Source organism: Astyanax mexicanus, chromosome 20 (genome assembly GCF_023375975.1).
Source record: "Astyanax mexicanus isolate ESR-SI-001 chromosome 20, AstMex3_surface, whole genome shotgun sequence".
In the NCBI taxonomy this organism is placed as follows: domain Eukaryota; kingdom Metazoa; phylum Chordata; class Actinopteri; order Characiformes; family Acestrorhamphidae; genus Astyanax; species Astyanax mexicanus.
In genome coordinates, this window is record NC_064427.1 from 39,245,558 (window position 1) to 39,271,618 (window position 26,061).

Consider the following 26,061-nt stretch of genomic DNA (forward strand, 5'->3'; position numbering starts at 1 on the left):
CCACAGCACCACCTGCTGTTCTGGAGTGATGCATTTGTACGAGGCGGGGTGTATTTGTGAGAAAATCTCAACCAGTGTTGTCAACTTAGCGACTTTGTCACTATTTTTAACGACTTTTCAGACCCTCCAGCGACTTTTTTTGTAAAAAAGCAAATAGCGACAAATCTATCGAGTTTTTGTGGTGTTACTGGAGACTTTTGGCGACTCTGAGATGAAAACACGTGCTCTTCAGTTCTGTCCTCAAACACAACACACTGTAAATGAACTGCGCATACCCAAAACCGCTGCTGACTGACCCCGCCCCGTATTTACAGAGCAGAAATATAAATATAAAAGTGTCTTCAGCATGACACGAAAAAAAAACCCTCACCGCATTTAACTCACACAGTTAGTCTCAGTCACTCATTCACCTCATGTATCACGTAGCCTGTCATTCACCTCCTCCACGGTGTCCGCCTCTTTGTAAAAAGCTATTCAACAATTTATCTACAATAGGTTTGAAAATAAAGAAAACTTAAAAAAACTATTTTTTTTAAATAAAAACATAGAATAAAGGCTAACTGCTGCTCTTAAAATAACATTTAACAACACAGCAAAAAACGGATTTATGTAATTTACACAAAAATAAAGTTATTCTGAGACGTAACTGCCTATTTAAAAAGCAACAGAAGTTGTTCATTTGTTGGAGTTCATTTGTATAATTTCTAACATATTTAGAGTAGGGGTGGGCAATATTATATCGTATACAATATATCGTGACACAGAAATATCATGATATTAAAAATCCATATTGTGATAATAGGGCTGTTCTGTCTTAAAAGTAGTCTATTATTTACTGTGAAGCTTTAGGTGTATTTATTGTATAATTGTTTTAGTTTGCAGTTTATATGCATGCACTAAATATTCTGCTATATTATTTGCTGCATTATATTATTTTATGCTATATTATTTATTTTGCCACATTATGATTATTCTGTTATACTACTATACTATATTCCTGAAATGAATTAATTATTTTAGTTTTCCTATATCGCCAAGTATATCGTTATCACAAAAATACCCTGAAATATCGTGATATTATTTTAGAGCCATATCGCTCACCCCTACTTTAGAGTGTTTTTTACTCACTTTTTTCTCTCTCACAACTTTAATCCTTTACAGCTTCAAAAACATGTATTATGCAAATTAGGTGATGACGTCATTTAGCGACTTTTAGGACAGCCAATAGCTACTTTCCTTACTAAGGAGTTGGCAACACTAATCTCAACACGAGTTTGCGACTCTGCTAAAAGTGAGCCAAAAGTCACGTGATTTACAAATGGGCTGTGCGTGTTTGTGATTCATGACACGGTAATGTTTGAAAATCAAGTTTTACTTGTTGTTTATTGCTTTTTGCATTTGTAAAACATGTTATATTTGTTTGTTTAGAGCAATGTATTAGAAAACAGCTGTGTATTTATTTGTAGTTTACGTATATATTTACAACCATCAGGTTTTGTGTTTGTAAAACACACCGTGTGTGTTAGATAGTCGAGTTTTGTATTTTTAAAACGTGTTGTGTTTGTTTGCAAGTAGTATCATATTTACAGAATACGTTTTCTTTATTTGCGTAGTTTTGGCACTAATTTAGCTCCATAGAAATCTGGTGTGAAATGGACTTGGGCTGTAGTGAAACATGATAATCAATTAAACTTTTGTCAAATAGCCCACCTCCGTTCACCCCCAGCCTTCTGAGATCCAGTATTTTGTGCACTTTGCCCAAACAGGCTTTTAGAATTAAAGATAAAATAGTTAAAATAGCGATAGTTAGCTCTTCACCGTTCAGAGGCGAGTATATCAGACTTTTGATCTTACAATCTGATTGGTTGAGAAGTATTCTAACCGTGCTGTGATATATTTGTGATAACAGCACTGACAGGTGTATACACAAAAGACATTTTTGTATCATCACCTCCAGCAGCAGCAATAGCATTAGCTTAGCATAGGCTAGTGTCCAGCAAAGGCACGCCCGCCTGCAGCCGGCTGTGCTGGATCTTCAATTCATCAGTTACCTCAGCCACAGTCTGATACCCGGAACAGTAACCAGTCAGGCTAGGCTAGGCTAGCCTAAGCTAAGCTAAAGCAAGCTACGCTAACCTAACCACAGGCCTGCAGGCACAGCTTGCCTTCCAGCTAGCTAACCAACACCACCCCTTACCTTTCACTCTTCTTCGCTTATTCCCAATTTTGATTTCAAGCTTTGGAATATAAGCTTACTATAAATAAACAGAAGTTTTTTACTCACCCAAATAAACAGTTTTCATTAGAGAAATCTGTGTAAATTAACATCTAGAGCTTGTTTGACTTTAAAAGAAAAACGTTATTACAGTTAAATTACAGTTTTGTTTAATTAGCTTAGCTTTACAGAGGTCTCACCACCCTGCTGAATTAAAAGGAAACCATGGCGACATCCCTGTTCCTTACTAGTGTCGCATAATGCACATTATAATGCAGTGCACCTTGTGTATAAAAATAGACCAGAAAATAAACGTTTATTAATAGTGTGCCTTATAATCCAGTGTAGGGGTGGGCGATATGTCTCTAAAATAATATCACAATATTTCAGGGTATTTTTGTGATAACGATATACTTGGTGATATAGGAAAACTAAAATAATTCATGCATTTCAGGAATATAGTATAATAGTATAACAGCATAATCATAATGTGGCAAAATAAATAATATAGCATAAAATAATATAATGCAGCAAATAATATTGCAGAATATTTAGTGCATGCATATAAACTGCAAACTAAAACAATTATACAATAAATACACCTAAAGCTTCACAGTAAATAATAGACTACTTTTAAGACAGAACAGCCCTATTATCACAATATGGATTTTTAATATCATGATATTTCTGTGTCACGATATATTGTATACCATATAATATTGCCCACCCCTAATTCAGTGCGCCTTATAGTGCGAAAAATAAGGTACATAAAGGTAAATTATCCACCTTCTGAATTTAAAAGAACTGATGCTGTGTTTACATCACTAAATAAAAATGCTAATACGTCACCAGACTTAAAAAATAGAGTGACTTACAACAGAAAGCGTACCAAAAAACTTTGATTTTTATTATTTATCAACAGATCTTTATAAAATCCCTGTGCCTAAATATTTAACCTCTAACTAGCTTGGTAGGACCATCTGTTGCTGCAATAACATTATGTTTATGGTCATGTTTCTGACATTTTTGCTCACTGATTCAGAGCAGATAAATTCTGCCAGGTTTCTCTGGGCTTTTGATTAGGATCAGAACGTTTCTTCCAGGCTTTAGTTTATTTTGCAGACTGAAGCAGACTGTCCTTCAGCTTTAACGAGAGGCCCAGTCCTCGCACGATGTGATGCTTCCACCCCCATGCTTCACTGCTGGGATGTCTCTTGAAGAATGGGGGTTGTTGCAGTCTGGGTCCTTTGCAGAAAGTCATTTTTGCCACATAAATCAATATTATTGTAAATTCATTCATTTCCAGGGTCATTATGGGTAATACATGATTCATACCAACTCCAAATTATGTCTGGCCTTCAGTACTTACTACACACACACACACACACACACACACACACAAATACCTACACACACACACACACACACATACCTAAGCACACACAGGGATGTGAATTTTTCATGGCAGTGTTGTGATGACTATGGCTGCTTTTTTAAATAAAAGATTTGAGAGAGAGGGAAAGTGAGAGTGGAGAAAGGGGGAGTGAAGAAGGAAGGACTGAGGAAGGAGGACAGTGAGGCTGTGAGAGACTCCATGGGTGTGCAGATGAGTAATTCTTGCCTGTCTTCCTGGTGTGTGCTCGTGATTTTAGGGCCTGAGTTTGTGTCTGTATGTTGAGTCCTGTGAGGCAGGAAGCAGGAAGAAGGAACCCTTGACTAATAAACATTTTAGTTAGAAGAATATCAGATTAATCAGAACAGTATTCTTGATTTTATCATGATTAATTGCAGTAGTTCTTCTTTGTAGGACTTTAATATTATTTTTTTTATGTTACTTAAATGTACATAAAAGAAGGAATGTAAGATTGGCAGTGGAAGTGGAATGATAATTATATTAGTGGTGTCAATTTCTTAAAAAAAAAAAAAAAAACATTAATCACAACAATATTCTGTGATTAATCTTGATTTAACCCTTGTGTGGTGTTCATATTTTTGTTACTTGTTTACTTTGTTACTTGTATTTAATTCAGCAAAATTAAGCAATTCTACATTAAAATGCTTTACACATGCTCGCTTCACCTAAATTGTAAGCAATATAAACAGCTTACATGGTTAATATTTGCCCTTTACCTTTCTTATGTTACATTTCTTTCAAAAAGTGCTACTCTTTTTTTTATTAGTTTTTTAATAAAATGTAAAAGAAAATGAATTAAACTCAAGATATGAGTAGAAAATTTGTTTAGTTTCAAATTTACAAATGAAGCAATGTTTATTAGCCCTTGGCGAAACAGACTGTATGTAATATAAATGAGCCAATGCCAATGAGTTTGAGTTAGAAAAAAATATTTTTTTGTATCATTTGATGAAAAATGAAAACGGTTCCCACAGACCCGAACACCACACAAGGGTTAAAAAACAATCCAGGTATCTCCCTGTATTTTTAGGAGGGTGACATGTTTTGTTTGTTTTTTTTTACATTATTATATTGGTAGTTTTAATGCTTTTTATATTCAAATATTTTAATGTGTTAAAAGTAAAAAGTTTAACAGAGAGCTTTAGCATCAAACACACGGACGCTCAGTCACAGAAGCCTTAGTGGAGGAATTGCATGGGAAATTAACATGAACGGTGTGTGTCTGTGTATGAGAGTGAGAGAGACAGAGAGAGAGAGAGAGAGAGAGAATAGTGTGAGTTAGCTATAAGATTTAATCCACATTTCAACATGCAGAATGTGCACGCGTTAACCCTTAAATATTGACTGCACTAGTTGTAACATTTAGTCATATGTCTGTGGATACTGCTCTATTTCCACCACCTTTTTGTGTTCCATCTTGTCGGTTCACATTCACTGTAAATGTAAGTGATCTGTATCTGTGTGTAATGTGAACACAGAATCTGTTCCTGAATCGTCTCACATGCTGCACATTGATACCTGTATAAACGCCTCCTTCTTCACCAACAACAAAAACCCTCATATTAGAGAGAGGAGAGACTCGTAGCTTTATAAAGGGAAATGGATGAGTTAGCAGCTCATATGTGGAGCATCTTTTGCTGGAGTGGAGAGTAAACAGCTGCTCTGAAGTTCATGCTCAGCTCCAGGAGGTGCAGGAAAAAGGACAGGTGGTTTGCTTTTGCTGTTTTTTTGCAGCTATAGCTGCACAGCTGCACCAAGAGATGCAGTGTGGGTACACGAGAGAGAACCACGTAGCGCTAATGCTAATGCGTAAAAGCAAAAAGACACATGAATTCTGATTTAACCGTTTACACTCATGTCGCATGTCCATGGATTGGATACGTAGCTGATTTAGGACCACATATGGGAGTGATTTAAATCTGATTTGAAGAAAAAAAAAAACGCATTTGGCACGTTCACACAGCCATGAGAAAATCAGATCTGAGACATAGAGCAAAAAAAAAAATCAGATTTGAGTCACTTTAGCCTGGTAATGTGAACATAGCCTTAACCCTTGTGTGGTGTTCGGGTCTGTGGGACCCGTTTTCATTTTTCATCAAATGATACTAAAAAAATATTTTTTCTAACTCAAACTCATTGGCATTGGCTCATTTTTTGTGAAAAACATATATCAAAACACATTTTCAATAAACACACACTGTACACCCCCCCCCCCCCACACACACACACATTTATATTACATACAGTATGTTTGGCCAAGGGCTAATAAACATTGCTTCATTTGTAAATTTGAAACTAAACTAATTTTCTACTCATATCTTGAGTTTAATTCATTTTCTTTTACATTTTATTAAAAAACTAATAAAAAAAGAGTAGCACTTTTTAAAAGAAATGTGACATAAGAAAGCTAAAGGGCAAATATTAACCATGTAAGCTGTTTATATTGAAGCGAGCATGTGTAAAGCATTTTAATGTAAAATTGCTTAATTTTGCTGAATTAAATACAAGTAACAAAGTAAACGAGTAACAAAAATAAGAACACCACACAAGGGTTAAAAACTTACACACGTATACAATACTAACACCTTATCAACCACTGAGCAGCACTTTTGCCACCCCCTGGCAATACATTTACAACCAACCCCTATACTATATCAACACCTTAGAAACCCAGACATATATCACAGCAACACTGCTGTCACACTAACGCTTTCTTCCAGTTCCTGAAAAGCCTGCAGGGTTTTCCTCTCCTCCTCTGCACTGTTATAGACGTTGTGTTCTCTTATCATATTGTTGTCATTATTAGATTTATTTTTTTTATATATATTGAAAAATAATTCTAAGAGGGCCTGTCGAGTCTTCCAGATGCAAACCGCTGCTGATTGCTTCCGTTTCTGTGGGTGCCTGAGAAAAAAAATCAATGCGTCTCTCCAGAGGCTCCATATTTAGACAATTTATTAAAATGCTGAGTCATACCAGCCTGTCTACCTGTCTCCTTCTCAGCTCTCTGTGCACCAGGAAACTGCCAATACAGAGAGTTTTAAACTAACACATGAATATGGAAACTTTTAGAATAACTTAGAATAGAGAATATTTCTCCATCCGTTGGAAACCCTATGAACTTCACCTTGCAGCACTGGAATATATCACTGTTTTAATAAACCAAACTATCAGGCTTTAGTATCCTCACTGATAACTTTAGGCCTGGATTCATACACAACGAAACACTGCATAAAAACAATCAAAAATTATAGTCACGGATCATACAGACAGACCTGCTGGTTCTACTGCAGTAATGGTGCAGTAATGACCAAAGCTGGATCATTTAACCCACTACTTTTCATTATTTTGCTGAGCTCAGTCTGTTCAGGAAAAAAATATATACTAAATATAATATAAATAAATAAATATAAATAATATGAATCAGCATTATGTGAGAACTGGTATTTATTGCTCCTGGCTTTAGAAAGTCTATTTTGCAATTTGAGCTCCTTTAAAGAGCTCACTTTTTACACGCATTTCTGGACAAGCTGAGAGATGCACATCCTATATATCCCTTAAAAAAGTGAAAGAAGATCGTGGACTGTTCTTTTTTTTTTTACACTACGTCATTCAGATGCTATGTAACGTTGCTTTAAACCTGTGTAAGTTCAGTGAGTATGTCAGTCCTGATGCTGTCAGTCTGCCTGCTCAAGAACTGTGCCATAAAGACTCAACTTCCCTGGACTTCCCTGACTCCACTGATCACATGACGCTTCAGTGTTCCTGCTCTCCAAGTTACTAATTGGCTCCACCTGCCCTCCCTAGTATATACACACCTTAGTTGGCTCAGATCATTGCTATTGCATCTAGTTACCCAAGCTCTTCTACAACATGTTTTATTGTTTTGCCTACTTTGTTACTCTGTTGATTACCTGTTGCTACTGTTTTGTATTTTTGAATCTGTCTTTTGCCTTCTCTTTTGTTTTGTTGGATTTACCGTGTATGACCCTGCTTGCCTGACTACTCTTTTGGTATGTTTACATTTGCTGCCTTTTTTTTACTGTCCTTACCTGTCCCTCACAATTCTTTCTAGAACTTCTCTAGAAATTCTAGAAATATTTTGTAATAAACTGTCATTTTTATCCGCAAGTACCTGTCCATGATCTGGATACGGAGGCCTTGATTTCTGGTTTGACCAGGTTCTTGGGCTGTAAATATAAAACAACATACCAAAAGAGTAGTCAGGCAAGCAGTGACATACATGGTAAATCTAACAGCACAAGGAAGAAGGCAAAAGAGGGTTAAAAAAAATACCAACCGGGTGGCAACAGGTAAACAAGTGAAACAAAAAGGGTCAGTAACGAAGTAGACAAAATTAAGAAATGAGTCACAAAAAAGCTAGGGAGCATACTGAGAGGTATATATACTAGGGAGGGCAGGTGGAGCCCAGTAGTAACATGGAGAGCAGGAACACAGTAGCGTCATGTGATTAGTGGAGTCAGGGAAATCCGGTGTGGGTGCATGCTGGGAAGTTGAGTCTTTATCGCACAGTTCAGAGTCTTGAGCAGAGTAATTTCACTGCTGCTGCTTCTGCAGTAATAGATTTATCTGCAGTATCAATGCTAATTCACTTGGTTGCGGTTTTTTTGTTCCCACACTGTGTGAAATACTAAATATTACATTTCTTTGTATTATTGCTTCTTCTTCATCTTGTATTTACTTTACTTCAGAGATATAAAGAGATGTGTTCTATTACGATTAGCTATCAGCACATTACCCAGTGAACCCTGCAGTTTACTAGTTAAAACGAATTCTCCCAAAGTACTTTTTTTTTACTTTAGTTTTAAAAATATCAGTATTTCAGTTTTTTTTTTTTTTTTTTTTTTTTTAAAGCAGTATTATGTGAGAATTGGTACTACTATAAGAAAGTGTAATTTGAATTTTAAACTACTAAAGCTTTACCGGAAATAAGTGCCATGAAGGGTGTTTTTGATTGGATGGTGTTTAGTCATTTTCTGTCCACTAGCTAGCGTCCCCCAGCTGCACAATGCTAACAGTGCTGTAAAGAAAAAAGGCTAATATGTGCTTTTTCCTACTAACAAACTATCCAACTGTTTTTTTTTGTTTGTTTTTTTATCAATATGCCACAGACACAATGTCACTGGACAGCTAAACACGCTTGGAGGAGAACACTAACTGTGAATAACTGCATTATTCTAAGTAATAGTGTGAGCTTTACCAGCTGTGCTCTCTGGTAGGTACTTCCAGTCACAGATGCTTGTGGCATCTCCCACAGATGGAGCTGATTGTGAGATAGCTGCACTACTCGAACGCTTTACGTTTAAAATCCAACTCTCTCATTACACCTCTTCATTTACAGACATTACAACTGCTTTCAGTGGCCCAGAATATTCAGTCACTTGAGTATCAAGAGTAATTCAGCAGTCTTACCATGTTGGCCTTGACTGCAGAGTCACTAGTGGAGTGTTCTTCCAGCACGGAAGCCATTAGTGCTCGAGAAACTGATAAAAGGTTTGAACCCCCGCTCATGCAGCTTTACCATCAAGCTGCCGGCGCTCAGAGGGAGCACAATTGGCCCTGCTCCCTCCGGGTGGGTACAGTAGATCTGCTAGGGTGATGTCTGCAGCACAGGGCTTCTGTGAGCTGATGTATCAGAACCGAGTCGCTGCGCTTTCCTCCGAGTGTTAGCGCTGTGATGCTGCTCGGTAATGCTACAGCATCAGCAGCAGCTCGAAAAGAAGCGGTGGCTGACTTCACATGTATCAGAGGAAGCATGTGTTAGTCTTCACCCTCCTGGTGTGTTGGGGCATCACTATTGATAGGGTGAGTCCTAATGAGTGGGTTGGGTAATTGGTCGTGTAAATTGAGGAGAAAATGGGAAAAATTAGTGTGAAGGGTTTTGAAGGTACTATTGCTGTATCTCAGATATACATACCTTAAACATTTTCTATTAATACCGTTGTAGTTTGCCCCTGTCGTGACACAGCAGCACAGTTTTATAGCATAGCAGCTTCCCCAGGCAGCAGGTAGATCTTTTCACACCTTCACTCTGGCTGTTCTTGTTTCGCTCGCTGCTTTAGTTTTGCTCAGTGTGTGGTCAGCTCCCTCTAAAAAGGTCAATTCTCTTTTTTCACAGAGGAGCTTTAAAGGCTTTACAAACCCAAAGGGTTTTATTCGGGGAGGCACGCTGCTAGAAGTGCTGGAGCGGAGAAATCTTCTCATTCTTCACTGATGTTGACATTTCTTTTTTTTTTTTTTTTAATCTTCCTTTCTCTCATTCTTTTTTCTCTTTTTCATTCCTGATTAATTTTTTTTATTTGTCTTTATTCTAGATCATCCTCTGGGGTTGCTAAATACAGGATAGTAACCACTTGGGCTGAGTATTGTTAAAAATATATATATATAAATACCCAAACAATACTTTTTTTGATGCATTGTAACCAAAAAATACAACTATTTATCATTATCTAAAAATATCAACATTACATTGACAAAAGAAATTAAATTATATTAGTATTTTTAAGAGGGGGCAGTAATAATTGCAGTTGTTTTGACCTCGCTGCGCACCATCTCTTTGTTTGGTGCATTTCATGCAAAGAATCAGAAACAAGCACCATATACCATAGAAACCACCTTGCAATTTTACTTTAGTGACAACAAAGCAGTAGCTCTAGCCTTGCAACTGCTATACAACCGTTCTTAGTTTTTTTCATCATACCATATTTTTCACACTATAAAAATCCTCAGTACTATTTGTATGAAGTGCAGAGTTATACAGGAGTTTCAGTTTAGTTCTCCAGCAGCATTAGCATTACCCACTAACTGCGCTAGCTCTTTTGCCGTTCAGATTTGAGTATTATTGGCTTGTAGCCTGCTGCTAACCCCAGCTAGCACTACTGGAGCAGCATTAGCATTAGCCGCTAACTGCACTAAGCATGAACTCTTTTGCCGTTTAGAGGTGAGTATTATCAACCTGTAGCCTGCTGCTAACCAGGGCTAGCACTGCTGGAGCAGCATTAGCATTAGCATTAGACGCTAACTGCACTAAGCATTAACTCTTTGGCCGTTCAGAGGGGAGTATTATCGACCTGTAACCTGCTGCTAACCAGGGCTAGCACTGCTGGAGCAGCATTAGCATTAGCCACTAACTGCACTAAGCACTAGCTCTTTTGCCGTTCAGATTTGAGTATTATCGACCTGTAGTCTGCTGCTAACCAGGGCTAGCACTGCTGGAGCAGCATTAGCGTTAGCATTAGCCGCTAACTGCACTAAGCATTAACTCTTTTGCCGTTTAGAGGTGAGTATTATCGACCTGTAGCCTGCTACTATCCAGGGCTAGCACTGCTGGAGCAGCATTAGCATTAGCATTAGACGCTAACTGCACTAAGCACTAACTCTTTGGCCGTTTAAAGGTGAGTATTATCGACCTGTAGCCTGCTACTAACCAGGGCTAGCACTACTGGAGCAGCATTACCATTAGTCGCTAGTGATAATGCTCCAGTTTTAAAGCGAATCTGGAAATCTAAACTTACTGTAAACAAATGGAAGCGCTTTACTCACCCAAATATCTGTGTAGATTAACATCCAGCACTCATTTGACTTGTCAGACTCATCCGAAATGTTTTTTTTTTTAAGAACTACATTTTCGTTAACTTAGCTTAGCTTTACAAGTTTACAAACCTGCTGAACTAAAATGAAAACATGACTACACACCTGTACCTTACCAATGTCGCATAAAATGCACCTTATAATCCGGTGCAATTTATGTATGAAAATAGACCAGAAAATAGACTTTTTTATTTATGCGCCTTATAATCCGGTAAAATTGCAATTTATAGTGCAACAAATACGGTATTCCTGTTTTTCTGCTAGATTGTCGTTACTTCCATAGGACTCTGTTTTCAAGACCAGATTGGACCCTGCTTTTTAAGCATCCACTGAGAAGGACATGCTTTTCACATGCATTTTTGGATGACACAGAACCATCACTACTGAAATGATAATGTTGAACAATGTGTTACAGTAAATTGACAGGGTTTAACGCAAATGTATATCTCAGGTTATGCAGCAGTAGGGGTGGGCGATATTATATCGTATACAATATATCGTGACACAGAAATATCATGATATTAAAAATCCATATGGTGATAATAGGGCTGTTCTGTCTTAAAAGTAGTCCATTATTTACTGTGAAGCTTTAGGTGTATTTATTGTATAATATAAGTTTTAGTTTGCAGTTTATATGCATGCACTAAATATTCTGCAATATTATTTGCTGCATTATATTATTTTATGCTATATTATTTATTTTGCCACATTATGATTATACTGTTATACTATTATACTATATTCCTGAAATTAATAACTTATTTTAGTTTTCCTATATCGCCAAGTATATCGTTATCGCAAAAATACCCTGAAATATCGTGATATTATTTTAGAGCCATATCGCCCACCCCTATGCAGCAGCATTATGTATTAAGCTGATTTTGAAGCTGTTATTTCACAATATAAATGATACGTAATGTTCCTTTTTGAGACACACAATCCCACTGTTGTTGTTCTGTTGTGTGAGAGGCACACTCTGAGCAGTGTATATATTGTGCATATATGATAAGCTTCCTCTCTAGCAGAGAGAAAGCTGTTAAATGTGCTGAACTGTCACTTTAATGTCAAGGTAGCCTGAGATTCCCCTGTTACCTTTCAGCCACGGTCCGTACGACGAGCATCCCCCAAGCTGTCTGTCATTAGAAATGAAGGCATGTCAGAGTGAGTCAGCCAGGGTTCTGTCGTCAGTCATCCCCGTCAGACAGACAGCCCTGCACTCACGGCATCGGATGACATTTGCCTGCAGTTTATTCAGCTTTTATACCTCAGAAACTTCATGTTTCACAGGATCAAAGCAGTACGCAGCTCAGCTTTCCTCTAGCTTCCTCATATTAAAAGTTTCTCAAAGTTGTATTAAGTTTTTTATGTGTGTTTTATTAATCCTGTAAAACAAAAGCACTGCTTTGAGTTACTCCCACAAATTCTGGATCCAGGTGAGCGCCTGTTTATCTAATAACTCGGGACAAACTGAATAAATAAGGCCAGTAAATATGGTTATAAAATCTGTATATTTATTCTGCATGATCTCATAAAGCTCAGCTTTAAACAACAGTACACTCCAGTAAAATCCAGGTAGCATTTTATATAGATGCCGTTTTATTATATAATACCTGGTGCGCTCCCTAAACTGCAGTGTGAAAACAAAAATAAGCAAATTTAACAACACATGAACCTTGATTCAGACCACGATCCGAATCAAGGCTGCTTTTCCGGCTATTTTCAGAGGGTACTGACTGCAGCCTGCAGGGAGGCGGAGTTGGACGTCCAGTGCGGCCAGCTCCGCCCACTTTGACGAGAGGCGTGGCGTGGACAAAGTGGGTGGGACTGGACGCGCTGGACGTTTAACTCCGCCTCCCCGCAGGCTGCAGTCAGTAGTAGTTGGTTATTTCTCTTCTTCTGCTGCCGTTGTTGAGGAACGCTGCTCAGCTTCCTGTAATTGGTCCGAAACTATCCGAACTATCCAGAAAAGCGCTTTCACACTGCAGGAGAACCGGACCATGGTTCAGAAGATCCGGACCGAGACCACCTCTCTTGGTCGGACCAAAATCTGGTCCTTTGGTCCGGACCGTGGTTCGCTGCCCCTTTCACACCTGCTACTTTGGTTCGGACCAAAGGACCAATAGAAATACTTTTAGAAAATCTTTTACATTGACTTCCATTTAAAGTAGGCATGTAACAGTACACATAAATCACTGTTCGGTTCCCATCATTGTATAACCCCCAGGGGGTGGAAGAAATACTTATAATTATTATTATTATTATTATTATTATTATTATTATTATAAAAAGAAGGGATACATGAAAAGAGCATAGTGCTTTTGGAAAAGTGTATTGAAATTGCTTAATTAAAGAAAATGTACATAAAAAGTGCAGTTTGAGTCTCACTTTTTCATTTCCTGTAAATCTAGGCTGAAGTGCTCATTGTTGTGCCCTGAGTTCAGGTTTGAGTGCGTGTATTCTCTAAAGATCTCTAAAGATTTGCATTTATTTTTGGCACAGCTTTTAATTAGCTCTATACTCTCAGAACATACAATGTCTTGCAAAAGTATTCATACCCCTTGAATTTTGTCACCTTGCACACACAAATTTTAATGTGTTTTATTGAGATTTGAGATTTTAAGTGATAGACCAACACTAAATAGCGTATAATTTTGAAGCGTACTGAAAATAATACATGGTTTTCAAAATTTTAATCAAATAAAAATCTGAGAAGTATTCAGCCCCCCCATATCAATACTTAGTAAAGCTAACTTTCACTGCAATTACAGCCGTAAGGGTACCACTTTAAAATAAGACTGCCTTTATAAAGGGTTTATAAACGGTTTATAATTTGTTTATTAATGGTTACTAATTAGGTTGTAAATGCCTTAAAAATCATTAATAATCAGTTATAACACATATGTAGAAAGGGCAAAAATATAGATGGATGTGGGTTCACTATTTGGCAAACAACAGGTCATTGATGCCCTTTCTACGTATGTGTTATAACTGATTATTTACAACCCAATTAGTAACCATTAATAAACTAATTGTAAACCATTTATAAACCCTTTATAAAGATAGTCTTATTTTAAAGTGGTACAGCCGTTAAGTCTTTTAGGGTTTGTCTCTACCAGCGTTGTGAGTCTAGAGACTGACATTTTGGCTCATTCTTCTTTATAAAACAGCTCAAGTTCAGTCAGGTTAAATGAAGAGCATCTTTGAACAGCAATTTTCATGTCTTGCCACAAAAGCTCAGTGGTATTTAGGTCAGGAGTTTGACTGTACCATTGTAACACATGAATATATTTATGATCTAAATCATTCCACTGCAGTTCTGGCTGTATGTTTAGGGTCATTGTCTTGCTGGAAGGTGAATCTCCTTCCCAGTCTCAAGTCTTTTGTTGCCTTCAACAGTTTTTTTCCTTTGTCTCCATCCATCTTCCCATCATCTCAGACCAGCTTCTCTGTCCCTGCTGAAGAAAAGCATCCGCACAGCATGATGCTGCCACCCCCATGTTTCACATTGCGGATGTTGTGTTCAGGGTGATGAGCTGTGTTGCTTTCTGCCACGTGTAGTGCTTTGCATTTAGGCCAAAAAGTTTAACTTTGGTGTCATCTGAACACAGAACATGGTTCCACATGTTTGCCATGTTCCTACATGGCTTGTGTTCATTTAAAGTCTCGGTAAAACACCGAATCAACCGAAGATCTGAGATCCGATTTAAACCTACAGTTACTTACTCAAGATAGCTTTAGCTTTGCTTTCTTAGCTTTAGCTCCTAATGCTGTAGCCCGGGTTCAGCCCCGCCTGTGGGCGGTCCTGAGCCGAGGTGGGCGAGGCCATGAACTCTCTGGTTGACTTAAACACCCTAAGATCTCTCTGATCAACTCGTATTTCTGAGGATATTCTTTTACTAGCGACTGCAGACATGTGCACATAGCAATGTGCAGCATCATATACAACTCAGAGAAACTTTTATATATTATTATACAAAGAACAAAGAACCTTTAAGCTTCACCTGTAAGGTTGCCATATTGGCAATAAATGGATTTCGCTGTATGTTTGTCTTTCTTGGGGTTAAATACTGTCTGCTTGAAGGCCAGCTTTGTGTTGCCTTGCCTTAATGTAACCCGTGTGCCTTTTTTCTGCTTTTTTTTTGCAGATGGTCCTCGTCCCACGCAGAAAGAGATCATCTCCCTCCGCGCCTTCATGCTCCTCTTCCTCAAGCAGCTCATTCTCAAGGTGAGCACACCCTCTGCTTAGCTTGATTAATTGGATATAGGAGCGTATGCTGCGTGAGCCCCATAATTATCACCGGAGACTTTCATACTGCATAATAATCGCCATCAACCAAAGCAGAAAGCATGAGATCATTCCTTAATGCAGTGATTCAGTGTGGTGTAATTTGCATGCTCTGCTGCTCGTACTCTGGGGGTGTGTTAGTGGAGAGGGTGACCCCACTCTACAGGCCGTGGAGGAATGGTGACCTTGTTCTGCATGGTGGGAGTGTGTCGTTTGTGCTGCGTCTTTCAATTATTTATATGGATGCTGCTTTTATACTGTAGCTTCATAAATAAATAGTGAGTTTTTAAGCAGAGAGGGCCGAAGAATGAAGTTGTAGCTTTTATTCTCATGCAGAGCTGTTTATCCTCTTTCTGTGATTATGATCATATTCAGAAATGTCTATAAGACGTAACTTTAGCCGTCTTTCTCAAAATATGCAATGCTACTTTAATTATTCTGTATTTTCTCACTTAGAAATCACTCTGAATCTTTTTTTTTCATAGTGTAAAGCAGGATTATGTGAGAATTATTGGTACTGTATTTTTCAGTGCGCTTAAAATCCTTTAATTTTCCTGAAAATTTTACCAGTCAGGTTGTAAAGAGCAGAAAAGCCACTCTATACAAGTATAGCATTATATAAAAGTTCCAGTTTAGTTTCTCTAGCACTGATACTTGAGACAGGAGCAGAATTAGCATTAGCCACCAAATGTGCTAAAGGGGTGATTAACATCCAGCGCTCGTTTGGCTTTAAAAGAAAATGTTTTTATTTATTTAATTACTTAAAAACACAGGCGCCAAGTGGTCCAGCAGACTAAGGCGCTGCCACTATGATCAGGAGATTGCTGGTTCGAATCCCGTTCATGTAGCTCACCGTCAGCTACCGGAGCCCTGAGAGAGCACAACTGGTCTTGCATTCTCCGGGTGGGTAGGTGGCGCTCCCTCACCACATCACTCTAAAGGGTGATGTCGCTCAGCACAGGCGTCTGTGAGCTGATGTATCAGAACCGAGTCGCTGCGCTTTCCTCCGAGCGTTAGCGCTGTGATGCTACTCGGTAATGCTGCATCAGCAGCAGCTCGAAAAGAAGCGGTGTCTGACTTCACATGTATCAGAGGAGGCATGTGCTAGTCACCCTCTTGGTGTTCAAGCAACATTAGTGACAGTGGGAGGAATCCTAATAGATAGATAGATAGATAGATAGATAGATAGATAGATAGATAGATACTTTATTGATCCCCGGGGGGAAATTCTTGGCATCCAGCAGCAGGTTACACAATACACAAAGTTAAAAAAGATAAAATATAAAATATAAAGATACATATAAATACAATCAAATAAGAAATAGAATATACAGTGTAAATGAACAGTCTTTGTGTGTGTGTGTAATGGAGATGGAGAATGGAGGTAGTGCAGTTGAACACAATAGACAGTGAACACCAGTTGATGTGCATAATGTGAGGATAACTGATGTCAGCCAAACAGAAAGTGCAAATACACAGTTATATAATAATTTAAATTAAATTAAGCAGTGCAAAAGATACGTAAACAGTGCAAAAGATACGTAAACAGTAGATGAATTAACTAGTGAATGAACTAATAGTGCAAAATATGGTAGAACTATAAAAAGTGTTCTAGGCATCAGCAAGTCTGAGAGTGTGTCCATAGCTTGGGGTGTGTCCATGGTGTGGCCAGAGTGGCCGGAATGAAAAAGTTTCACAGAGTCTTCAGTTTGCTGTGCTGAGAGGAGTTGAACAGTCTTATGGCCTGAGGAACAAAAGACTTTCGGAGTCTGTCTGTGGAGCAGGACTGGGACAGCAGTCTGCCGCTGAATGAGCTCCTCTGCCTGGTGATGGTGCTGTGCAGAGGGTGGTGAACATTGTCCATGATGTTCAGCAGCTTACTGAGGGCTCTCCTCTCTGCCAGTGGTGTTAAGGACTCCAGCTCTAATCCCAGCACAGAACCAGCTTTCCTCACCAGCCTGTCCAGTCGTCCAGCATCCCTCTTGCTGATGCTGCCTCCCCAACACACAACAGTGTAAAAGAGGACGCTGGCTACCACAGACTGGTAGAACATCAGGAGGAGTTTCTGGCAGATGTTGAAAGCCCTGAGCCTTCTGAGGAAGTACAGTCTGCTCTGGGCCTTCCTGTAGAGGGAGTCAGTGTTCACTGACCAGTCCAGCCTGTCGTCCAGGTGCACACCAAGGTATTTGTAGGATTTGACCACCTCCACGTCGACCCCCTCGATGGAGATTGGCCGCTGAGCAGAGGGCCTGGACCTCCTGAAGTCTATGCACATCTCCTTGGTTTTGGAGATGTTCAGCTGCAGATGGTTCATCTTGCACCACATCACAAATTCCTCAACCAGGCTTCTGTACTCCCTCTCATCATCATTACGCACACACCCCACAATTGCAGTGTCGTCAGAGAACTTCTGCATGTGGCATGACTCCGAGTGGTATTTGAAGTCTGATGTGTACAGTGTGAACAGGACTGGAGAGAGAACAGTCCCCTGTGGTGCTCCTGTGCTGTTGATCACTGTATCAGAGGAGCAGTCCCTGATCCTGACATGTTGTGGTCTCCCAGTAAGGTAGTCAGTGATCCAGGTGACCAGGTGCCTATCCACCTCCATCTCCATCAGCTTGTCTCTCAGTAGTAGGGGCTGGATGGTGTTGAAGGCACTGGAGAAGTCGAAGAACATGACCCTCACAGCACCTCCCCCCTTGTCCAGATGAGAGTGAGCTCTGTGCAGGAGATAGAGGATGGCATCTTCCACTCCCACCTTTTCCCGGTACGCAAACTGCAGTGGGTCCTCAGCATGGTGGACCTGAGGTCTGAGTTGGTCCAGCAGCAGTCGCTCCATGGTCTTCATCACATGAGATGTCAAAGCAACAGGCCTGTAGTCATTCAGCTCCTTCGGGTGTGCCTTCTTGGGAACAGGAATGAGACAGGTTGTCTTCCACGTGGCAGGAACTCTCCCTATACGCAGACTCAGGTTAAAAACATGTTGGAGGGGCTCACCCAGTTGAACAGCACATGCCTTGAGCATTCTGGGGCACACTCTGTCCGGGCCAGCTGCCTTCCTGGGGTGAAGTCTCCTCAGCTGTCTCCTGACCTGGTCAGCAGTAAAGGTTGGTGGACTGGAGGAGATGATTTGTCTGCCAGTTGATAGTGTTGATGGTGGTGATGATGAAGATGGTGGAGGTGAGGGTGATGATGGTGCTGATGAAGATGGTGGAGGTGAGGGTGATTGTGCTGATGGTGATGAAGATGATGATGGAGGTGAGGGTGGTGGTGGTGATGATGATGACGGTGATGATGTTGATGAAGATGGAGGTGAGGGTAATGGTGGTGGTGATGAAGATGGTGGAGTTGGAGTTGAAGGTGATGGAGATGGTGGTGATGATGGTAGAGATGGAGAAGATGTTGGTGATGCTGCAGGAGGGTAGGAGGAGGGGGCAGCAGGAGCAGGACAGTCAAACCTGTTGTAAAAGTTGTTGAACTGGTTTGCTCTGTCCACACCGCCATCTACTGGGTTGCCGTTGTTGTTCTTGCACCCAGTGATGGTTTTCATTGCACCCCAGACTTCCTTCATGTTGTTGTCTTGCAGCTTTCTTTCCACCTTCTTCCTGTAAGACTCCTTGGCCTCTTTAAGACGTACCTTGAGTTCCCCCTGTACGCGCTTCAGCTCTACCAAGTTTCCGTCTTTGAACGCCCTCTTCTTTTGGTTGAGGAGGTCCTTGACGGAGCTGGTAATCCAGGGTTTGTTGTTTGGAAAGCAGCGTACAGTCTTTGTGGGAACAGCAACATCCATACAGAAATTCAAGTAGTCCCTAACACAGTGAGTCACCCCCTCAATGTCCTCACCATGTGGGTGCAGCAGCACGCTCCAGTCAGTGGTGTCATAGCAGTCCCTTAGGGCTTCTTCTGCTTCAGGAGACCAGACTCTGAATGAGCGTGTGGTAGTGGGCTGCCTCAGTACCAGTGGTTTGTACTGAGGCTGCAGGAACACCAGATTGTGATCTGATTTCCCCAGCGGTGGTAGTGGAATAGCCCTGTATGCATCCTTCACATTAGCATACAGCAAGTCTATGGTCCTGTTTTTCCTGGTGGGACAGTCCACAAACTGGAAAAAGGCAGGCAGGGTAGAGTCCAGCGTTACGTGATTAAAATCACCAGTAATCACATAGAAGGCGTCAGGGTGCTGTGTCTGCAGCGCTGCGACGGTGGAGTGGATGACGTCACACGCCGCCTGTACGTCCGCTCTCGGCTGGATGTAAACACACACGAGGATCGCGTGAGAGAGCTCCCGCGGCATGTAATAAGGTCGGAGACTCACCGCTAACAGTTCAATATCCCGACAGCAGATCACCTCCTTCACGTACACATGTCCAGGGTTGCACCATCTGTTGTTAATAAACAGCGCGATTCCTCCACCTTTCCGCTTCCCGCAAAGCACCGGGTCCCGATCCGCCCTCACTGAAGAAAAGCCGGGTAGCTGCACGTTAGCATCCGGCGTGTCGGGGGTGAGCCAGGTCTCGGTGAAACACAGCATGCTACACTCCCTGTAGAGCTTCTGATTCTTCACCAGACAGGCTAGCTCGTCGGTTTTGTTGGTCAGTGAGTTAACATTCCCCATAACCACCGACGGAACTGAGGGTTTGTACCTCCAGTGCTGCTCCGACTTCTTAGCCTTTAGCTTAGCCTTTAGCATAGCGCCGGCCCTGCAACCTCGGTACCTCCTTCTCAGATCATCCGGTATTGTGTGGACAATGCCCCCACGTCCCGCGGGTCGGAGGGCTAGCAGTTCTTCCCGGGAATAAACACGGTATTCCTCGCTGCCCCGCATATTTACACCAAAAATATCCTTAGGATATAAATAAGATGCACACTAGACGTGTGTAGTAGCACAGAGACGATAAATAAACGTAAAAAAACTCAGAAAAACACACAAAGAGACGGAGCTACTGGAACAGGCAGCCACTCGCGTCGGCGCCGGAAGCTGGAAGCCTGAGTAGTAGTTAATGAGTAGTTTGGGCAATTGGCCGTGTAAATTGGGGAGAAAATGGGATAAAAATTTGAAATAAATGTGTAAAAATGAATTACTTAAAATCGACAACCACCCAGCAGCAAGACCTGCTAAATTAGAAGGGAAACATGGCAACATGCATTAACATGAATTTGGAGGGCTCTGAGTGGTCCAGTGACTACAACGCTGCCCCTTTTGATTTGAGTATCGCTGGTTTGAATCCCGATCATGCTGCTTGTCATCGGCAGCCAGAACCTCAGAGTGCACAATTGACCTTGTTCTCTCTGTGTGGGTAGGTGGTGCTCTTTCCACACATTACTCCCGAGGGTGATGTCAGTCAGCACAGGCATCTGTTAGCTTATGTATTGGAGCTGAGTTGCTGTGTTAATCTGCCTGGCAAAATTATGGAGAGAAATGGGATAAAAAGTTTTTGTTTTTAGGCATTTTTGCACTTTGTCTCAATCATTTAGACAGATGCTGCTTTTATACTGTCGCTTCATAAACTAATTAATAGTTTTTAAACAGAGACAAGGGGAAGAATACGATTTTAGCTTTTATTCGTATGCAGAGCTGTTTATTCTCATTCTGTTTACAGCTTTATTATGTGTTTATACTGTGCGTGTGTGTTTGTTTGTGAAGCAAACAGTCATACAGACATTAGTTTATTTGTCTTTGTGCCTCTTATAACAATGAAATGTTCAGCTAGAGAGCGGAGCAGCATACAGGGAGAATTGCATTATGGATCATCGCTCTGTAGATGAGTGTATTTGTCTGTATTTGTGTGTGTTAGAGAGAGAGAGAGAGAAGGAAATGTCACATGGACACAGTGTTCTAGCTTTGGGCTTTTGTCTTCTCTGGGAAAACATGATGCGGTTGCTAAGCAGCGTCTTTTATTCGTTTAGCTGCTGCCTTTTCGCTTTTTGCCGCTGCCATTTTCAGCACCACCATCGCCGCCCCCGCCCCCTGTGTTCCTGGTTCGCATCCAGATGTTAGATGCATTAGTGACCTGCATGAGTGGCCCCGGTTTATCGCCCAGACACATTCCTGCACTAATCAGATTAGTGATGGCACATGCACATGAAGCAGACAGCAGGTATTCACAGTGTGCTGCCTGCATCGCTAATCGAGTCATAATTTATTTATTATTTTTGTTTTTTTATTTAATTTATTTCTCTCCATAATGTTGGTTCCTAGTGAGGGTGTCACACAGCTCCAGAATCCTGGGATTGTGGATTCAATTCTCGCTCTGGGTCACTGTCAGTTACCAAATTGAGGGAAAGGGTTCCTTCTGGTTCTACATCTCCAAAAAGAAATACAGTAGTTGTTTTGGCTATGCTAAATTTAACTAAACGTGTTGTTGTGTCAATAAAGGCTTGTGTGTGGTACATGGATAAATAGACTAAATCATACTACAAACAAGGGATGCAACGATACAGTGTGGACACATTTCGGTTCGTATCGCGGTTCTTGGCCCACAGTTTCGTTTTGGTTTCGATATATTAATATTATCTAGCTCCAACATGAAGTATGTTTGTAGCCCTTTCTATTTCAAATCAACACAGTGCTCCTACTCACACTTTCAGAGCCAATATTAAACAGAAAAAAGGAACAGATGAATTCAAATCACAAAATGTATTATAAAAAAAGAAAAACACTTATTCCTACCATTAGTCAAAAACAGGCCGAATTAAATAAAGTGCAGTAATATGCAAAGAAATGCTCCACACTGTGCTTAATCTGCTGACTGTCTTTTACCTTGTTCATCAAACTCAACGCTGAAGCCAAACTGGTCCCAAACAGAGGGTTTATAAGCTGACATCGCCTCTTCAAATTTCCCCTTTTCCGTTTCGCGTTCACTCATCATGATCACGCAGCTGAGAAAGTTTTGTTTAATTAGCCCTCAAACCTTCAGCGTCTGCCTGCGTCTGCCAGCATCGGCGCTCATTTGCTACTGGGAAATTCAGAAAAACATTCTGATTGGTTGTTGCATGGTTGTGGAGAGACACGCTGAGAGAAGTACATAAAAAAGTCTCCCCTGGGTCCTAAAGCAGTCCTCACTATCACACAATAAACAGAATACAGTGTTCAATCAATAACCACCGAAATACCGCGGTCCATCCGGGTGTATCGAACTGAGCGGTTCCATAAAATACCGAGAACCGTTGCATCCCTGCTACAAACCATACCAAGAGCCATATTATATAGTATTGGGACATTTGCTATAGTAATATATATTTTTTTCTAATTAGGTTTATCCTCCTATTTATCCTGCTGGATAAATATATCCAGTGATTGCTTGATGATTGCTTGAGATTGTAGTAGAGATTACTGTGTTTTCTTTAAGTTCTGCTCCTGATCTTGTCCTGTCTGTCTCTATTTTACAGGATCGAGGTGTGAAAGAAGATGAACTACAAAGCATTCTGAACTATCTGTTAACCATGCATGAGGTAATTATCTCTCCATATACTCTACAGGCCTTCACCCTCTCTTTAATGCCAGGTTCACATTATGAGATTTTTAGCTCAGTTTTTTTAGTTGCCGACCGTTTTTTGTTGATCGGCAAGAAGCTTGGCGAGCCGTCGCCGACTGATCACCAAACAGTTGCAGATGCCTAGCAAATATTTGGCATGCTAGATATCTGACCCAGTCAGCGACTGGGAGTCAGGAGCGGCAGCTACATACAGCCGATGGAATTACAGAAAATTATTCACCCCCTGCATTATCAGAGCTATTTATGGAGAGTCTAACCACTTTCTGTTCCCCGTGTTAAACTCTGAAGAGAGCCTGCGAGTGAGTCCTCTGTAAAAGGGGGTAAATGGAGCTAAAAGCTAAAAACTTTAAATTAAAAATACTAATGAACTACGTGTTCTCTTGTTGCTCTCATTTCCTACAGAATGCTCCTTTAAAATGTGCATTGTGGTTTATTCTCTAATAACCCAAAAAATAAATAAATAAATATTTAAAAGAAAACTTTTGGGCGCCGAGTGGTCCAGCAGTCTAAAGCGCTGTCACTATGAGCAGGAGGTTGCAGGTTCAAACCCTCTAAAGCTCATGCAGCTTTACCATCAAGCTGCCGGCGCTCAGAGGGAGCACAATTGGTCCTGCTCCCTCCGGGTGGGTACAGTAGATGGCGCTCTCTCCCCACATCACTCCTAGGGGACACCTAAAATGATTACTGGTGTCTTAACTGGTGTCAGTTGATTATTAGATAAGACAGTTTTGTCGTAAATACTGTTAGTTCATGCACCCTTACTGTAAGGTGGAGGTTATTTAACTAGATAATGATTAAACCCATGTCAAAGCAACCAAATGATTCCAACCCCTTGGTCACTAGTGCATTCATTACTGCAGCATTTTTGTAGTGTGATAAAAGCAATTTCACACTACAGTGAAGTGACTTCCCCTGTTTCCCTCACGTCCTCTACATCTCTCTCTCTCTATTAAACACAGTGAGATCATTTCATGTAGAGGGAATGAATGCTGAAATGTTATGTAACTGTGATATTAATACCTTTAGAGTAATCCCCACAGATATTATTAGCTTCCTGATGTTCCCTCTGCTTATTTATCTCCTCTTTTCCCTTCCTTCCTTCTTTCTGCCTACAGGATGAGAACATCCATGACGTTCTGCAGCTTCTGGTGGCTCTCATGTCCGAGCACCCGGCATCCATGATCCCGGCCTTCGACCAGAGGAACGGAATACGGTGAGCCCCGGGGCGGGGGGGCATGCGCCTGTGCTGCACTTACATAACTGAAGTAGATTTGACCTGTCACCACCACATCAGTCACATGGCTGATCCTCCAATCTTCCTGTGCTTCACTGAAACTGTGTTCAGTACTCAAGCTCTTTCTGAAACTTCCCTTCTGAACAGCTTAAACTAAAGCTAAAGGAATTTCCTATTTAATTGAGGAAAGCCAAAACGAAAAAATGAAAAAAATAAGGAAATAAAGAAAATTGGAAATAAAGGAAATAGAGGACATATTAAAATATATAAGAAAATTGAAGCCTATTCTTTTTCCAAGCATAGACAGTTTCAGCAAAGTTTACATTGTTCAATAAAGAATGCTTTTATAAAGCTCATTGTTCTTTTGTTAACTTTTATCACTTCTCTGATTTTTAAGTCTGTAGATCTGCTACAGAACATATTACACCTTGTATTTTTGTAGAATAAACGTTTTCATAAGCGCTGCTGGGTGTTGTTTGAGACGCACTGCTGCCTGGCTGTAGGCGTCTGAGAAAATGAAATGAGAGTTGTTTATCTGGGTTGTGAGTTTTTATTTGTTCTAAAACTAATTTTACATTAGAATAACTTCAGATAAACAGTGCATTGTGATTTGATGTGTGAGTGGTTGGGGAGTATTTATTCTTTTGTGGAGCTCTGTTGGAGCAATGCTACTATTTCATGACTATCCATATAATTACTACTACTAATAATAAAACTAATCTGTATATATGGTTAATGATAGGAGTGTCACGATTTCGATATTTCATCAAAATCAATCAAAATTATATCATGGTCTCGAGCATCGAAGTCAAAAAGAGGATGGACGATCCCTCCCTCTAAACTATGGTTTTGGTACCTTAAGGAGCATCTTTCTCTCAGATAAAGTTAATAATATATCTTTATTAAAGAAAAAAACTTCTCATTCTCAGGGACCGAAAAAGTCTTAAAGTCTTATTTTTCATGTTTAACTGTTATAGTAGGATAGAGTTCAGTTTGTTAAGGCTCTAATTGTTCTATTATTTTGTACTTGACTGTTCCTGTATTTTTTATTATTTATTTTGTTATGTTGCACATTGCTGTTTTAATTGTGCACACTGCTGCTACCAAAAAAAGCCACTAGATGGCATTACATATATAGCTTAATTAAATTATTTAAATTTGACCATTAGTGCCTAATGTGGTGTATTACAGATCACTTGTATCACTTTGCATCACTTATATCAAGCCCACCTTTTGAAATAAGATATTGTAAATTTGATGAATCAAACCAATGACTGACCATAGACTAATCTAAAACTGGCGTAGGCCTCTCTGCTGTAAAAAAAAAAAAAAGAAAATTGAGAATCGAATCGAATCGTGACCCTAAAATCGGACATAAAATCGAATCGAGGATTTAGAGAATCATGACACCCCTAATAAATGAGTAAGTGAGCTGCTTGTGGAACACATTTATATATGGGTATTTCTATAGGAATTATGTGTAAGGAACTGATTAAAAAAGGGAAAATGGAAATGATATTGGTAAAATGTCACTGCCTCTACTTTTTACATGAAACCACAGATATGTATTATATCATAACTAAAGAATATTAGCCTAAACAATCTGACACTTTACATTTTCTCTCATCAGGGTCATCTACAAGCTCCTGGCCTCCAAGAGTGAGAGCATTCGAGTGCAGGCACTCAAAGTCCTCGGATATTTCCTGAAACATCTTGGACACAAGTGAGTGATCTCAGATTATTTTGACATTTGTATTTATTTATCTTCCCTCCAGAGAGAAGGCTTTAATTTCCTGTTTTATCTTA

The 26,061-nt window shown here is 40.1% G+C and overlaps 2 protein-coding genes across 13 annotated transcripts in view; both read left to right on the forward strand.

Annotated features, from left to right (window-relative positions):
• Nucleotides 1-26,061, forward strand: part of stard13a (StAR-related lipid transfer (START) domain containing 13a) — a 522,041-nt gene that overhangs the window by 439,221 nt on the left and 56,759 nt on the right. The window lies entirely within an intron of this gene.
• nbeaa (neurobeachin a) overlaps nucleotides 1-26,061 on the forward strand; it is a 314,222-nt gene that overhangs the window by 193,661 nt on the left and 94,500 nt on the right. For all 10 annotated transcript variants that reach the window (XM_049468902.1, XM_049468904.1, XM_049468903.1 and 7 more), the window contains exons 14-17: nucleotides 15,386-15,465; nucleotides 22,915-22,977; nucleotides 24,137-24,234; nucleotides 25,886-25,978. In XM_049468902.1, the coding sequence (XP_049324859.1) occupies nucleotides 15,386-15,465; nucleotides 22,915-22,977; nucleotides 24,137-24,234; nucleotides 25,886-25,978 (334 nt within the window). The remainder of the gene's footprint in view (nucleotides 1-15,385; nucleotides 15,466-22,914; nucleotides 22,978-24,136; nucleotides 24,235-25,885; nucleotides 25,979-26,061) is intronic.